General features: G+C 39.2%; 1 protein-coding gene and 1 long non-coding RNA gene across 3 annotated transcripts in view; one reads left to right on the top strand and one right to left on the bottom strand.

Moving 5' to 3' along the window:
• Nucleotides 1-1,165: 1,165 nt before the first annotated feature.
• Nucleotides 1,166-17,580, top strand: part of LOC118311290 — a 38,470-nt gene continuing 22,055 nt past the window's right edge. For both annotated transcript variants that reach the window (XR_004793952.2, XR_004793953.1), the window contains exons 1-2: nucleotides 1,166-1,309; nucleotides 10,111-10,253. This is a non-coding gene — a long non-coding RNA (uncharacterized LOC118311290). The remainder of the gene's footprint in view (nucleotides 1,310-10,110; nucleotides 10,254-17,580) is intronic.
• LOC118311287 (myosin-7) lies at nucleotides 3,164-15,776 on the bottom strand. Its single transcript, XM_035635017.2, has 39 exons — nucleotides 15,670-15,776; nucleotides 15,350-15,387; nucleotides 14,788-14,996; nucleotides 14,564-14,707; nucleotides 14,299-14,455; nucleotides 14,184-14,211; nucleotides 13,990-14,098; nucleotides 13,774-13,866; nucleotides 13,613-13,676; nucleotides 13,076-13,174; nucleotides 12,879-12,982; nucleotides 12,639-12,777; nucleotides 11,672-11,790; nucleotides 11,431-11,580; nucleotides 11,164-11,334; nucleotides 10,705-11,014; nucleotides 10,477-10,547; nucleotides 10,090-10,295; nucleotides 9,840-9,963; nucleotides 9,363-9,499; nucleotides 8,721-8,976; nucleotides 8,389-8,631; nucleotides 8,128-8,304; nucleotides 7,897-8,042; nucleotides 7,723-7,813; nucleotides 7,250-7,639; nucleotides 7,008-7,134; nucleotides 6,808-6,926; nucleotides 6,528-6,724; nucleotides 6,263-6,446; nucleotides 6,014-6,179; nucleotides 5,803-5,927; nucleotides 5,395-5,703; nucleotides 5,095-5,298; nucleotides 4,712-5,008; nucleotides 4,447-4,551; nucleotides 4,138-4,233; nucleotides 3,645-3,779; nucleotides 3,164-3,276 (listed from the first exon to the last, which is right to left on the bottom strand). Exons 3-39 carry the CDS (start codon nucleotides 14,986-14,988, stop codon nucleotides 3,256-3,258), a joined length of 5,814 nt encoding a protein of 1,937 aa, XP_035490910.1. The 5' UTR covers nucleotides 14,989-14,996; nucleotides 15,350-15,387; nucleotides 15,670-15,776; the 3' UTR covers nucleotides 3,164-3,255.

Raw genomic sequence — 17,580 nt, 5'->3', positions numbered from 1 at the left:
CAAACACTCTATCAATACTTTGTCATCATATATCATTCTGTTCCATCTGTAATGAATATGATTTCTTCATTCACTTATCTCTCCTGATTGAAATATCTTTAATTAACTAGTCTTTCTCTGGAATTTATTTCAAGACTTTGAATCCTATTATTACATAATTTATTCTGTTAATTGTCAGGTTAGTACTTCAGGGTTATACTGTATGTTGTATTCTTACTCCTGCCCCTGTAAGGAGGCAGGAGTAAGCCCCTTTGTATCCTTGAGCACAAAGATAACCCGTGAAATTCCTGCTGGCTGCCTTCGCAGCACTGATGATTTAGTGGACAGCTTGGGAGCAGCTTATGACGCACTACAGTGGAACAAATTTGAGAGAGAGGCAGCAGCAGGTGATCAATAGAAAATAGCAGTGGGCCACTTATTTACCGTACAACCATCAGAAACTGTGAAAGAACAAGTGCAGGAAAATAATGCATGAAACTTTGCATTACTAACTTTAAATACGACACTACGTTTTTACCCAAACCAAGACCTCTTCCCTAATCAAGCTGTTTTGTGCTGTGACCCTTCCACACACTAACAGCATGTGTATAATGGTCACCATGACACCACACACTTATTGGCAATGGACAGATTATGTTGAGCTGCTCTCAAATACATAAGAAATTGGTTATTCTATTCACTTTAAAGAGATATTTCAAATACAAAGTTGTACTTTGTGATACGGATAGGAGGGTCATTTCACCAAAACAAATGGAGTACTTCATTCGTAAAACTGAAACTTGGCTATTGTTTGTTACATGATGGCCTCCACAGTAGCTTATCGACAAACCTTGCTTAGCCGGGGTAACAACGAGAAGTTCTTTTAATTGTACTCCTGTATTATGTGATTGCCTTCATACCAAGACACTGAACTCCTTTTCTTTTCTATTATCTATTCCCGTCGTCAGAGATCCCATTCCCAGCTGTCCACCGTCCTTGTACCTCTGACTTCTGCAACCACATGTACACACAAGGGAACGCGGAGACACCTTGTCCCCTCTTAAGTATGAAACCTGAAACTTCGGTTTCAGATGAGGTTGCTATTGTTAGAATACTTGTTATTTACTGATGGTCACTTGAGGAGGTGCTGAGTGTTGGACCCTGCCTCCATATGTCCTTCTCTTGTCTTGCTATTTTTCCTGGCCTGCATTCAGACGATGAAGTAGTTCACGGTTGGTGCCTTTGCTCTCCGATCCAGCAGACTGCTATAGATTGAAACGTTGAAACTCTCTGCTGATGAAGACTCAACATTTTTCACAACAGGGCAGAGGTAGGGTTTGAATTATATCATGTTTTAATGGATTTTTCAATGTGAAAAGGTTTATAACATATGCACAATCTACACCTTATGACTATGCACATTAAATATGTACAAAAATGTATGACATGTTGTTGCACTATGCAACTTGAGTGTTGTTACTTGAGCTACTGTAGGCTAGGTTTTTAAAATTTAGAGATAATAGAGAGATATACAGGGGGAAAATGAGTGAGGCCTTCAACCGTGCAATGTTCTATTTTCTAGACAAAAATTTAGACAAAAGCTTTTCGTTCCTTCTTTATGAAGCTGGTTCAAAGTGGTGAAAATGTACTGATTAATTACTCTAAAAGTTTGTAGTAGTATAAGTTTATTGTAATTCATGTCAAAATGTTATACAGTTTAATACGAATGATAAACTTACTACTACATGAAACAGCACAGAATGCCTTTGGTTGCAGCTCCCTTAACACTTCATGTTTTTCTTTTTTTGGTAAAAAAAATCAAAGGCTTTTATTGCGAAACGACCCAAACCTTTGGAATGAGACACCTTCCACAAAAGCGCTTTGATACAACACGTGAGCCTTAGAGAATTGACGCCTCAAATCGCAAATTCTATGTAATATGTTAATGACACTGTAGCATGTTCATAATAGGTCCATGATCACACAATTATCTGTGATAGATGTAATTATAGAGATGTCTATGCTGTGGATGCATTCCATAATTACTCTATGTTCATGGACAGGTATTTTATTGACACAAAACAGCCAGCAGCATACTTTAAAACATATTGTAAAAAAAACCACTTGCTGCACACTGTCCAGAGAAATCATGTTTTGAAAATGCAGTTCACTGCATTCAGTAATGTAGCCAAAGGTTTTGGTTGGTCGTCCAGTTCCAACAGCACCATCTGCAAGGTGACACTCAAAGGCAGCACACTACTGTGGCCAAAGTATACTGTTAGCCCTGTACCTTATGAGAGCAACTTAACACTTTGCTGACCTCTACTGTTTTATGTTTCTTTCCCCCCCGCAGTGATGTAGAAGTGAGCTCTAGTATATGCCCATACACTGTGACATCAATGTTGAAAGTCGATAGAGCACACTACTCAACACACCCAAATGACCCAAAATAATTTCCATTGGTGATACATAATATCGCCATAACTAATTACTGTCCTTAATATCCAGCAATAACTATATTCCAAGCTGTTCAAGATGTCATATATTTATGATTTATGATATGATATTTATGAATGGTTGTTGGTCTCTATATGTCAGCCCTGTGATAGACTGTAGTGTACTCTCTGGATAGAGCCTCTCAGCCAATGTCAGCTCGGATCAGTCCAGCCCCTGCGACTGTTAAAGGATAATCGCAATAGCAAATGGATGTATGGATTATATGTATATCAAATCTAATCCACATTTTTATTAACCATTTGCACAGACAAACATGCTGTATTGTCAAAGCTACATCCTCAAGTGGGCTGCAGTAGCTGAGGAGGTAGAGGCCGTCGTCCACTAACCCGAAGTTCGGCGGCTTGATCCCCGCTTCCCCCAGTCTGCATGCCTATGTGTCCTTGGGCAAGACACTTACCCCTTGTATGGTATATATTCTGTACATGTGTGTGAATGTGACTTGTGCTGTAAACCGACTTAAGTGGTCAGACTAGAATAGAGCTTTATAAATTCAGTCCATTTTACCATAACTGTGATTTAGATCCTGAAATTCAAATTAAATCAATTTTACTTAACTTGTTAACATAACTTGTTAGAGACACCAATTAATGTAAATGTCACCACTATCCTAATATTTTGTTCAACTGTATAGATTTATGGTAAAGCTAAGAAAACACACAAGACACAGTTGGAGGTGCAGATTCATTTTATTCTACTGAACAATCAACATGCTTAGGGAGACAACAGATGCCTCAAAAACAAGAATCCATTCCATGAGCTTTACTCCCCGTCTTGTCCTTTCTGGATTAGGAGAGACAAAGAGACGATTAAACAAATCTTTGTTATATTAAATATTTGTTTTATTAGAAAATGTATACGAATTTTTATAGCAATCAAAATGTGTAATTGATTCTACATTTGAAGGTGCTGTTCTATTTTACTGGTGACATTAGTTGACTGGCTCAAACAATGAAACTGGTATTTTTTTTATAATTCCATTCTTCTGCTGGTATTAACATAATATATTGTAATTTATAAGACAAAGAATAACTTCTAATTTCATGTATATTTGTCATAATACATCCTCCAGATGGTACTGTTGTATTGTAGCTCCATTAAACATCCCAAAATAATGTTTCATACTGAAAAAAAGTTTTTAAAAAACTGACCTTAGACCCCACATCCCGGCTCTTAGCACGTAGCTTGTTGACCTGAGACTCGGCGATGTCAGCTCTCTCTTCGGCTTCATCAAGCTCATGTGTAATCTTGCGGTACTTGGTAAGGTTACTGTTGGACTGTTCCTCCTATAGAAATTACAAACATGGTCATCACTGCCTTGTAATAATAAGGTAGGTTATGGAATGAAACCAGCTGACACCATTCGGAATTACATTACATATGAAATAATAACTAGATTGTCAAGAGAATGTTTTTACTCATCTGTGCAAATTTAAAGTCACAATTTCATTCTAAATTGTTTTTCAATCATTTTATAAAGTCATTCCATTGAGACTTGGTGTCATTCTTGCCATTAATCCAAGCTCTACTAAATAGCTTTTACTCTATTGGAGAGGAAATGAGCCATGGTATTGATTATGCACGTATTGATTTTTTGAGGATTTTTACCTATGTCTGTATGAGTTGGTCTAAAAAAGTACTTACAGCCTCCTCGGCAGCTCTCTTGTAGGCTTTCACCTTTAGCTGCAGTTTGTCTACAAGATCTTGCAGACGGGCAAGATTCTTACGATCCTCCTCTGTCTGAAAATAAAAATGAAAAAAATTATTTCTCATAACAATAAAAACGACCTTTATTTGTAGAGAATTTGTACAGATTACAAAGTGCTTCACTTGGCATGAAATCACCAGAAGTAAATAGAATAGTTATAAAAGTTAAAAAGACAGTTCAAAGGAACTGTGCACATGAGATATGCACTCAGTGTTCCACAGTATCGTTACTGTACTGAAACTTACCTGATAGGTCAACTCTTTGATTCTTCTCTCATATTTCCGTATTCCCTTGATAGAATCGCTGGACTTTCTTTGTTCAATCTCTAGTTCATTCTCTAGTTCTCTGATCTGATAAAGAGAAGACATGAAGATTGAATTTTTTCCAGGAGATGTTAAAACTTCTAAGATATACAATATTGGTTTTGATCAGGTAATCAAGTGAGCACATCTCGTTCGGTTTTTCATCTGAAAATGAAATTTGATTGCCTAGAAATTGATTGACACCCACCCTGGCCTCGAGCTTCTGTATCTGCTTCTTGCCTCCCTTCATGGCGATCTGCTCAGCCTCATCCAGACGGTGCTGCAGGTCTTTGATGGTTTGTTCCATGTTCTTCTTCATACGCTCCAGGTGAGAGCTGGTGTCCTGCTCTTTCTTCAGCTCCTCTGCCATCATGGCAGCATCAGTAATGGCCTTCTTGGCCTTCTCCTCTGCATTTCTGCACTCCTGCACAGCATCTTCTACTTCTGTCTGAAGCTGGGACGTATCGGCCTCCAGCTTCTTCTTCTGGTTTATCAGGCTGGTGTTCTGGTTGACAACACAATATTAATATCAGAATTCCTCAGTATACTGACAGTAATTAAAAAGAACTGTGTTAGATGAGTGAATTTTACCTGTGAGTGCAGTAGCTGCACCCTCTCACTAACATCCATCAGCTCTTGCTCAGCAAGTTTGCGACCTCTCTCAGTTTGCTCCAGAGCAGCTCTCAACTCCTCCACTTCAGCCTGAAGCAGGTTGTTGCGTCTGTCAAGAATGGCAATGTTCTCCTTCATATCATCATTGGCTCGCAGAGAGTCATCAAGCTGGAGCTGAGTATCCTGGAAAGCATGACATTTAATGTGAAGATAAATCAAATGAAAATATAATCCATGGCATCAAAGGGGTTCTTTTTTTCCCTAAATATAATGTTGTACCTTAAAATGTGCATGAACAGCCTTGAGTTGTTTCTGGGCCTCAGCTGCCTGCCTGTTGGCCTGGCTGAGCTGGATTTCCATCTCATTGAGGTCTCCCTCCATCTTCTTCTTCAGACGCAGGGCCTCATTCCTGCTGCGAGTCTCAGCATCGAGAGAGCTCTGAAGAGTGTCCACAATTCGCTGATGGTTTCTTTTTGCTTGCTCCATCTCTTCATCTTTTTCGGTCAGCTTGCGCTCAATATCAGCTTTCACCTGATTGAACTCGAGCTGGGCTCTGAGAATCTTCCCCTCCTCATGCTCCAGTGAGGCCTAGACAGACAAACAGGATGTTGCATTTAATTTCAGGGGTTTCACTTGTTGCTGACACATTAATGTCCCCAAGGGTGTTAACATAAAGCCACAACATACCTCTGCCTCCTCCAGAGCTGTTTGTATATCTGACTTCTCTTGTTCCAACTGTTTTCGAATCTTCTCAAGCTCATGAATACTCTTTCCACCCTCAGCAATTTGTTCAGTGAGGTCAGATATTTCCTCTGAGAAACAAAATATAAGTTTATCAATTGTTAAGTCAATACAGCAAATCCTACAAACAGATGTGTAAGCTGCTGTTAACTCTTACCCTGTAGATTCTTATTCTCTCGCTTCATGGTCTCCAGATGTTCAATAGATTCTTCATAGGAGTTCTTCAGTTTGAAGAGCTCAGTGCTCAGAGACCTGGCTTCCTTCTGAGAACTGTCCAGCTCTGTTTGAGACTCCTCATACTTCTGTTTCCATTCTGCCAAGACCTGAAATATGTGTACATATGTGTTATTTTTTAGAAATTCCTCATTGAAAAGAGCAAAATGGCCATGTGTTCATTAAATTCTACCTTGTCAAAGTTTCTTTGCTTCTTGTCCAGAGCAGCAGCAGCAGCATTAGACCTCTCTACATCCACCATGAGATCTTCAATCTCGTTCTGCAGTCTGTGTTTGGTCTTCTCCAGAGAGGAACATTTGGAATTCACTGCTTCAACAGCCTCTTCAGCATCTTGCAGACGCTGAGCCAGCTTTTTTCTGGAGTACAATATAATTCATTTAGGGTTAATTGCTTTAAAACTTGAGAGAATTGTTTAAGTGAAAATATCTTTCACTCACTTGGCCTCCTCCAGCTCCTCGGTCCTCTGGATGGCATCAGTTTCGTACTTAGCTCTCCACTGAGCCACCTCAGAGTTGGCCTTGGACATGCTGCGCTGCAGTTCAGCCTTGGCCTCCTGCTCCTCCTCATATTGCTCCCTGAGCAGATCACAGTCGTGACGAGAAGACTGCACTGCATGGGCTAATGCATTCTTGGCCTGAAATGAAAGCATAAATTAATGTGCCTGTGTACCAACATCCAGTCTGCACTAAATGAGGTCTCACTGAAATGTTTTGCTACCTTGATTTCTTCCTCTAGTTGTCTTTTAAGATCTTCAACTTGCTGAGTGTAGGACTGTTTTCCTCTGGTGAGCTGAGACACCAGAGAATCTTTTTCCTCAAGCATCCTTGAAAGTTCACCTAATTTTGATTCAAGGTTAAAATTAGTCCATACTTCATAATATTTCCAAAAAGAACACATTTCAAATCAAATGCATATACCATTCTCTGTTTGAAGCTTTGCCTTCTGCATGGTGAAGTCATTAATGGTTCGCTGTCCTTCTTCTGCCTTTGTTTTATACTCATTCATGTTGTCTTCCAGAGACCTGCACATTTTCTCCAAATTATTCTGAAAACAAAAGACAACTTGATGAATGGCACATAAAATACTTGAGAACTTTATTTCATCGAAACATTTAAAAAAAAATGGGTAAAACAACAAAGAATGCATCAAAGTACCTTACCTTAGCCTTCACAATATGTTCCATACTGGAGACCACATCATCCAGTTCCAGTCGGAGCTCACTCTTCTCCTTCTCAAGCTTCTGCTTGACTCTCTGCAGGTTGTCTAACTGCTCTCCAAGGTCAGCAACACTGTCAGCCTGTTTCTTCCTGAGTGTGGCGGCGGTGGATTCATGCTGCAGAGTGGCCTCTTCAAGGTCTCTGCGGAGTTTCTGGAACTCAGCCTCTCTCTTCTTGTTCATCTCAATCTGGACAGATGTTGCTCCACCGGCCTCCTCCAGCCTCTCGCTGATCTCCTCCAGCTCTCTGGCCAAGTCTGCTCTCTGCTTCTCCACCCGAGCTCGGGCAGCTCGCTCTGCCTCAAGCTCTTCCTCCAGCTCTTCAATGCGGGCCTAGACCAAAGTAAGGAAACACGCTATGGTCTCAAATACTTACATTTATGCAATAGCTTACTTCACCCTGTTTAAAACATTACCTGAAACTCCTTCAGTTTTTTCTGGAGCTGGGCACTCATTGCCTGTTCATCCTCTACTTTGCCATTGAGTTGGCTGATTTCAAAATCTTTTCTGTAAATGAAAGAATGTAAAATGTTACAACTGACAAATCGTTAGAAATCTTTTTGTTTTGAAAAGTATATGTCTCATATTACTTTTTCAGCCTCTCTTCGAGTTGCTGTTTGTCATTTTCCAGGTCCATGACACTCTCTTGAGCTAACTTTAGGTCTCCTTCAAGCTTCCGCTTTGCTCTCTCAAGATCCATGCGTATTTTCTTCTCTTGCTCAAGTGATCCTTCAAGCTGTGGGTAGTAATAAATAACTTCTTAAAATTTGGAATTTACCATTTTTAATATACAAGATCCACATGACTATGTTAATTCTTACATCGTCCACTTGCTGCTCCAGCTTGGACTTGGCCTTCGTTAGAATGTTGACTTTGTCTTCTTCACTCTGCAGGTCGTCCAGTGTTTGCTGATGAGCCTCCTGTAAAGCTTTCTTTTCCTTGGTCAACTTGGCAATGATCTCCTCCAGAGCTGCCATCTCCTCGACCAGGTTCTTTACCTAAGACCAGAAGATATTTTTTATCAAGGACTTCAACACACGTTATACTCAGAGTAAATCTACTGTAATTAGTGTTTGTGGTACCTTGTTCTCAGTGGCATGCTTCTCTTTTTCCACTTTTGCCAGAGTTAACTCTAAGTCATCAATGTCTTTCTTTAACTCGGAGCACTCATCCTCCAGCTTCCTCTTCTTAGCAGTCAGTTCAGCATTCATCTCCTCCTCATCCTCCAGTCTTTCCGTCAGCTCTTTGGCCTTTGCCTCCAGCTGAATCTTGCTTTTGATCAGCCCTTCGCATCTTTCTTCGGCATCACCCAGAGTATCTTGCTCCTGTTATCGTTAAAAAAGAGCTCAGCTTTACACCTTGGCAGACTCGGTATGATTTTAAAATTTGTAATGCTGATAGATTTTGAACATACAGCCTGAACTTGGAGCTGCAGGTCATTCTTCTCTTGGAGAAGAGTGACCATTTTTTCCTCAAGTTCTTTTCTGCGGGCTTCTGATTTTGCATAAGCCTCTTTCAGTTTGGTAAACTCTTCCTTCATGTTGGCCATCTCCTTCTCATTCTCTGCCGACTTCAACAGAGGCTTGATTTTGAAGAACATCTTCATCCAGGGCCAATTCTTGACCCCCATGAAGGCACGGATGTTCCACTGGATTACAAGCAGTGCATCCCTGTGGATAACAGATTTTCATTGTCCTTAAAGCCCTCTGTAGCGGGGAGATTCCAGTTTTAACAAGATTGCATAAAATGCCCTTTCACATAAATTAATTTCCACCTTTCATCGTGATCTGCTTAATTTGATTTCTATTGCAATGGCATTCTGGGTTGTGTTTGTAAGGCCCCGGACACATTTAATGTGTTTTGTGAAGGGATTTGTTGTCCATTTTAACAGATTACTAGGTATTTTTTGGTGGAGCTTTTTCCATATCTGAATTATGGGTCTAAGGATAAAGAGTGTGGTATGTTGTAGAGATTGTAAAAGCACATGGGGCAATATTGGTGGTATTGGCCTTTGGAATGCAATTGATTTGACTTTTGCTAAGCTTTTAGCAGTTACCTGCGTTCTACAATCTTCTGGAATTCAATTCTTGCCAGAAGGCCTCGTGACCGGGCTTGAATACCAGTGATGATAAGAGCTAGTCGGTCATCTCGCATCTCCTCCAGCTGACCCAACAGTCCAGCTTTGAAGAACACCTGTTTAATAGTGGCAGATTCAATTAAGGATATTTTGAAGTCATTATCGAAAAAATAAAGTCAGCATTGGTCAACATATCAGAGATATCCAGAAACAATCCCTGCAGAGACTTTTCATCATGTTGACATTTTCTGTTGCCTTTTGCCTGCTGTTGTTACCATACAAATGTATATATTCAATATATTCTGTTCTCCCTGTTAATTCAGTAACAGGGAGAGTAGGTGTAATTTATATAGGCTTTGAAAATTCAGTTCTGTATATCCATCTATCTATATTGTCAGTAATAACATACCTGTTATGCAAAATGTGTTTCACTTAATCAGCATTGAACTTACTGACCTTGGTGTGACCCAGTCTGTACTGGGTGTGGTCAATATCCAGAGAACCCAACAGTTTTTCTGCAGCCTTCTTGTTGTCGATGAACTGTCCCTCAGGAATGGCATTCGGGTTCAAAATGCGGTATCTTTGACACAAGTAAAATCAATACAATGTTTTTCTTGTCAGGAACAAAATATCTTTGAAGATGCCACAATAATTCCATCTGTTTTCATTGTTAGTTGTTATGTGTGTTTGTATATCGCATGCAAACCTCTGCTTGAAATCTCCGTAGAGGATCCTGTTGGGGAAACCCTTTCTGCAGATCCGGATGCCTTCCAGCACACCGTTACAGCGCAGCTGGTGCATCACCAGGGGGTTCTCCATGGCCCCGGGAGTCTTGGTCTCGTTAGGGATGATGCAGCGTACAAAGTGAGGGTGAGTAGACCTCAAGTTGGTCATCAGCTTGCTCAGGTTCTCCTGCAAGTTTTTGACAAAACTATTCAGTTAAATAGGTTTTCTGAAATAATTGTGTCATAGCCATGCATGCTATGTTGTACACTTACTGCATATACTATTTCATATAATGAGTGCACATGCTCTGTCTAGATCATCACAGTAACAATTATTTGAAATTGTGAATGACAGAAAAAGCATTTACCCTGTGCAAAGCTGACACAGTCTGGAAGGATGAACCTTTCTTCTTGCTACCACCTTTGCCCTTTTCCTGAACTAAATAAAACCACTTTGTCAAATTTAGTCATCAGAAAACCGTGTGTGCATGTGTGTGTTTGTGTATGTATGTGTGAGTGTTTGTGTGTGTGTGTGTGTGTGTGTGTGTGTGTGTGTGTGTGTGTGTGTGTGTGTGTTTGTGTGTGTGTCAACATACCTGCGTCAGCTCCTGCATACCCAGCAAAAAGCAAGGATAAAAGTTTAAGGTTAGACTTCTGGAAAAGAGTCACCACAGTCTCATTCAGGGGATCCTTGTTCTTCACCAGCCAGTTGTTGATATTATAATCAACAGTACCAGCATAGTGAACAAGTGAGAAATGGGCCTCTGGTCTTCCTTTGATAACTCTTGGCTTCTGGAAGTTGCCAGATTTCCCCAGGTGGTTGTCATAGAGCTTAGCTTTAAAGGTGGTATCAGAGGCTTTAGGAAACATGCACTCCTCTTCAAGGATGGACATGATACCCATGGGCTGAGGAGAATATAATGAAGGAGGTAAAGATATTTTCAAATTATTGACAAGCAAAATAGATGATGTTTAGTTTCAGAAAAACACATCAGAACTTTTGTAACTTACTCAACTAATCATATTTTCATTCCTAAAATACTAAATAAACTCACCTTCTCAATGAGGTCAATACAGGCCTGCAGATCCATACCAAAGTCTATGAAAGTCCATTCAATGCCCTCTTTTTTGTACTCTTCCTGCTCCAGCACAAACATGTGGTGGTTGAAAAACTGTTGCAGTTTTTCATTGGTGAAGTTGATGCACATCTGCTCAAAAGTGTTGAACTGTATAGGGACATTAATAGTAAGCATTAAATCAGGTGAAGAACAGTAAATTTGAATTTGTAATCTTCATGAGCTTTGGTTTCCATTTCAACTCACATCAAAGATTTCAAATCCAGCAATATCCAGCACACCAATGAAGTATTGGCGAGGCTGTTTGGTGTCCAGGGATTGGTTGATTCTCACAACCATCCACAGAAACATCTTCTCATACACTGACTTTGCCAGTGCACCGATAGAATAGCTCACCTTGGGGGGAAAATGATGAGTGATATATTAAAAAAATTTAATTAAATTTTTCAACCAAACTATCCTCAAAAGGCCCCCTTCTACTCTTTACCTGGGCGACATTTTGTCCCTTGGTGACCCACTCATTTCCTACTTTGACTCGTGGGTGACAGAGACCTTTGATGAGGTCAGCGGAGTTCAGGCCCATCAGATATGCAATTTTGTCAGCATCTGAGAAAATAATTAATCATGTCATACAGCTCTGCATCTTTAACCTGACATGGGATATCCTGTTTCCAAGAAATCAATTTTACAAGCAACAGAAAAGACACCTTTTAGGAAATGTAATTGCAACTGACACAGGGCTTATTAAAAATAAGGAGGATATGTTGTTAAGTTCTGTATTTGGCAAACATTGTTCTTTAATATGAGCTTCTATTGACCACAGAATTTTAAACATTTTATAGTAATATTCAGACCCTCACTGCAACTTCAGACACATGAAATAAAAAGCTTTCATGCAGCAGAGACAAACACCGCTGGTTAGTTCAGCAACTTTTTTTTTCTAATTTGTTCTTGAATTCATTCGGAATTTGCTGTATCCCCTGACAATCAATCTTATTTAGGGTAAAACAAATTAAAATAATGCAGGTTTTTCTTGCTGTTGGCAAGCACTTTTGTTTGATACAGCCCAATTTATGGCTAACAATGGCTAGCAGAGGTTATTATTAGTCTTACATTTGAAACTTGCTTACTGCGGCTTTAAAATAGCTTCAGATTCAATTTGTGTAGAGGCTCAGCTGTACTTGTCATGTTGTGCATTGGGAATCAGGATTGGCACAGTTTCAGATGCCATCACAATGTCACTCGAGTTGATTTTATATCATTTGTATTTGTTCACATTTTTTGTCTCAAGGTGACTGTCAATGTCAAAACCATCACTACAAATCAAGAGCGGAGTAAAGGCTTGCTCCTTGTCTGCAATGTATATGTATGACAAAACACTAATAATAATAATAACAGTTGTTGTTGGTATTGTCATACACACCTACATATATCCCTATAACAGCATCTCTTACCCTCAGTGCCATCAGCCTCTGCCTGCTCCTCTCGCTGCTTCTGCTTAAACTTCATGTTGCCATGATGCATAATGGCACCGGTCAGCTTGTAAATACTGTTCTTCTCTTCTTGATTGAAGCCCAGCACATCAAAGGCATCCTAATTTAAATTAAAATAAAATGTAATGTTCTGGTATTTCCTTAGTGTTAAAAAATACTGTTTGACTAAACGTTGTCTGCTGTTGTGAATCAAAGACTTACATCAGTGGCCATCAGTTCTTCAGAATCATTGATGGAGGCCACTGTTGTCTCTCCTTGAGAGATGAAGGCGTAGTCATAGGGGTTGTTGGTGATGAGCAACATATCTAAGAGAAGATATTTGACAAAATAGAAAATATTTATTGAAATTACAATGCATGATGCAGTTACAGCCATGTATCACCTGAATGTGCACTTACCCAGAAGTTCAGGCTTTGCCTGAGACAAGATCTGGTAGAAAATATGGTAGTCCCTCTCAGCTTTGAGCTGGAAGGTCACACGAGACTTTTCCAGAAGATCTGTTGGAAGAATAATATATGTATATAATGTTATTGTTTTCCAGTATAAAACTATCTGCTGTAAGGGTAATGTAGATGTAAAGGGTTATACAAACATTTTTAAAACAAAATGCTCAGAGATGCCATATATTTGATTGGCCATTAATTAATAACATTTTAGATGACATTTTATCATCCTTTCGTTGAACAAAAGCAGAACATTGGCTCTTTGGTTACTGTAATAAGGTCATTCTTTATTTTGTCCTGTTAGTCTGCATGTTCTCCGTGTATCTCTGTGGCTTGCTCCTGTGAGCCTCCTGTTAGCCCTGTGATAGACAGGAATATTTTCCATGGTGTGTCCTGTCCCTCACATACTGGGATTGGCTTCAGGACTACACAAACCTACAAAGGACAAGAGGTTTAGAAAATGGATGGAAGGATACATTTTGTTTTACTTACAAGTCTCAATGTCAGCAGACGCCAGCTTTCCTCGGTTGTCAAAATGAATTCTGATGAATTTACCCTAAGAGGAAAAGTAACGCTCATTTATATTTATAAAATTAAAAAAGAATATTCAATTTATAATACGTTAAATTCACAGCAGTCACAGAGATACTCACAAATCTAGAAGAGTTGTCATTCCTGATGGTCTTGGCATTACCAAAGGCCTCTAGAGCTGGGTTAGCCTGAATGATTTGATCCTCCAGGGTACCCTGAATTTATTAAAGACTTATGGTTTTAGTACCAATTTTGGAAAAGGTTTAGAAAGATTTCCCTGTGAATAACCATTAACATTTTGGTAGTGTAATATTAATATAAATATATGGAGTACCGACCTTCTTCTCACTGGCTGCATCTTTCCTCGCACCTGGGGCAGCTGCAATGCTGGCAAAGTACTGAATGACACGTTTGGTGTTGACAGTCTTTCCAGCACCAGATTCTCCACTGAGTAGACGAGAGTCAGAAGGTTTTAGGCCAAGACCAATTATGCTTAACTACTGAGGAGGTTTTTGTTGGCATTGTCACTTACGTGATAAGGATTGACTGGTTTTCTCTGTCTGTCAGCAAGAGAAATTTTAAAATATATAAATACTGCATGATGTCAGAGCTGAATATTTACAGAAGGTGAGAAGCAGATTATGCACCTGACAGCATGTACTGATAGGCATTGTCAGAGATGGAGAAGATATGAGGAGGAGCTTCAGTCCTCTTCTTTCCTCTGTAGGCAGAAACCACTTCTTTGTTGTAGACTGGCAGCGCTTTGTAAGGGTTGATAGTCACACAGAACAGCCCAGAGTAGGTCTATCATATTAAAAGAGTGTTGGATTGAGGGTAGTGGTGAAATCTCAGATGTCTTATAATGAAAGAAAGTTTTTTTAAAAAGAGTAACAGATTAAGTCACAGTCTTACGTAAATCATCCATGCTGCGTAACGCTCTTTGAGGTTGAACAGCACAGCTGGCTCATGGAGGAAGGTGAACATCGCCATGTCTTCAATTTTATCAAACTTTGGCGGGTTCTGAGGGTGCACATCGCAATCCTTCACTGTGACAGTCTGCAGGAAGAGATTACACATTTTTAAACAATGGTTCAGACTTTTATGAGTATACATTTGAATGTTTTTTTTGTACATACCTTTCCAAATTCAGTGTTAACAGTGACTTTGTCACCATCACGATTAGTGACTGTAGCCTTTACGTACTCAACCTCAGGGTCAGGAACGAAGCACTCCTTCTTCATGTCGAATATTCGAGTCTGGGCCTCCAGACGCTCCTTATCTGACTTCCTTAGAAAAGAAGCAGCAACCCCAAATTCTGCCATGACAGCGTCCCCCATTTTTTAACCTTTTAAAGATAAAGAAAAATAAATCCTTTAAGGCTCATTCTTCTTACTGCCCCAATGGTCATTCACGAAAGACATGCGATTTTAAGCAACAATATAGTAAAAACAGAAATAATGAACATACTGAAATAATGGAAAGGTTTCAAATACAAATTCCACATCCCCTTACAAAAATAATAAAATCACATTCTTGTTAACATATTATTTAAAACCACAACTTTTCAATTTGTTTTCATTTAGTACAAATATAGGAGAGTCAGTAAAATATATAAACAGAAAAGTAGGATGATTTAAGTCAATAATTGGATCAATTTATTATGACAAAATGCACATAAAATACCGCAGTTAATTTTACCTGAGGCGTTTAACTCCACAGGGATTTTTGGATCTGTGCTATTTAAATGACATAGACAGCAAAAAGCAAAACATCAAAATCTTATTATGTCATTATTTAATTAAGATCACATATCACATATGACTAATGAAAAAAAACTTCAGGTAAAATAATGAATCTTTTCATCAAATGTATCACTAACCCCTCAAAAGATTGGCAGCACAAACTGTCTAAATATAGTTGAGAGTAATTTTAACTTAAACCTAAACCTACACAAACACTATTCAAAATGGTAACTCACATACTAAAGCAGTTCTAATATTGAGTGGGTTCTTTCTTACCCTTAACCGTCAACCCGAGTCAAAAGAAATGATGGATCCAGTGGCTGACACCGGGTGGCCTCTCCATTAATAAAGGTTGTTAGTGGACCAAATATGGGGATGAATTTTAGAGAAATGGCATCCAGGTTGCCTATCACAAAAAGCATTCTCCAAATTGGGAGATGCAAGCCCAGTGCGGCTATTTGTTGCTCTCACCTTGTGAACAAGGCCAGACATGGACACTGACAAAAAAAAGGGGGAGGCAGGAAATGAGGGAGCAGGGACAGGCTACTGTCAGTCAAGTCATTCTCTTTCGCCCTTGTAAGTTATATTAAGTAATTCTATTAATTAACTTAATTCTGTAAAGATTCTGTGATTCTTGATTATATTACATAAACAAAGGACACAACTTCTAAGTGCAAATAATAAAGGGAGAAGAAAATCACAACACGTGCGTTTTCTTTTTTTCTTTTTTTCTCGGCACTGAAAATCTCGAGAGGACACATTCATATCTATATGTATATTTCAATTCTTAATCAGATCCACTGTGTTTTAATCATAGACTGTGCCTTTATACTCTAAATAAAGTAGGCTAGCAGACAGGCAGGATTTATGGCACATCAAACATCCCAAGCTCTAAACCTCAACAATCATCAAGTGATGTCAAGTGATAGGGTGTGAAATACATTTCAAGGGGGACAATAAAGAGCTGCAGCTGTTGTCTGCAGTGAGGCAAGACAGGACCAAGGTCACAGCTGTGAGATCTCGTTTATTATCACTCACCACTGGTAACAGTAAGGTCTATACCCTGATCTCTAACACCAGTCACATGTCTATTGTTTATTAAAAATATCAATGTTCAGAGTCCATACAATCCTCTTCAAGTTCATATTACATGAAAAAAAAAGTCACTTGACAGGAAGACGTGGGCACTATTCAATGACATGGAACTGAACAAAAACCTTCTCCACCTGAATAATAAAAAGGTTAAAAGATAATCTCTGATTTTTAGTCAGAAGTCAATTTGTTCAATTTGTAGTAAGACTTGAAATGTCTTAGGATGCAAATGTGGATGTTAGTACTGGCCATAGCACTGTTTAGTAATAACAGAGCCCTGAGGTCATTTATTAGCTTTGATCTATATAAGTTAGTATAACTGCACAGGTTCAATTCAATTCAATTCAATTTTATTTGTGTAGTGCCAAATCACAACATACATTGTCTCAAGGCACTTTACATAGTGAGGTCAATATTTGTGGTGGTGGTATATCTGTATATTTGTTTAGGCAGCAACTAATAAGACTTCAATTATGATGAGCTGGTTTTCGTTGTACTGAGGTGCCATATATACCCCACCATATTAGCCTGATCAGATCATCGGTTGTGATTGGACTGGCAAGTTTTCTGCCGGACGCAAACACTTCACAATGTAGGGGATCCAGTTCTGGCAGAGCAAATGTAACGAGCTCCCAGAATTTGTCTGGGTCCCAGGCTTCCACCATATGCCATGTATTGGAAAAAGTTTACATGGCCTTAAGTTAAGAAATAGCTACATATGTGGATGGATTATGTGTAAATATAGTCTTGTAGTCAAGTATTATCACCTTTGAACTCAGTGATGAGACAAAAAGCAGTTCAGAATAAGAACTTCTTTACCGTAGCAATAGACATGTTTTTTACTTTAACTCGTTATCAAGTAAATGCTGATGCCACAGGATGTAACTGCTGTAGAATAATTACATTTAGATTGGTTTCCTGTAAGCCTCGCTCCCAGTGTTCAATTCTGTCTGCCTCCCTGGCATTAAATCTTTTAGGAAAGTGAAGGCTTGATGTTCTTCACAAACGCCATTGCGTTTGTGAAGGATAGCACTTTTGTTTTCCCCGGTAGCTATCATTAGCTTTCCCCTGGTAATGGAAATGGCAGATACCGGG

The sequence above is a fragment of the Scophthalmus maximus genome, chromosome 5, assembly GCF_022379125.1.
Source record: "Scophthalmus maximus strain ysfricsl-2021 chromosome 5, ASM2237912v1, whole genome shotgun sequence".
NCBI classification, from domain to species: domain Eukaryota; kingdom Metazoa; phylum Chordata; class Actinopteri; order Pleuronectiformes; family Scophthalmidae; genus Scophthalmus; species Scophthalmus maximus.
This window is presented reverse-complemented; position numbering and strand designations above follow the sequence as displayed.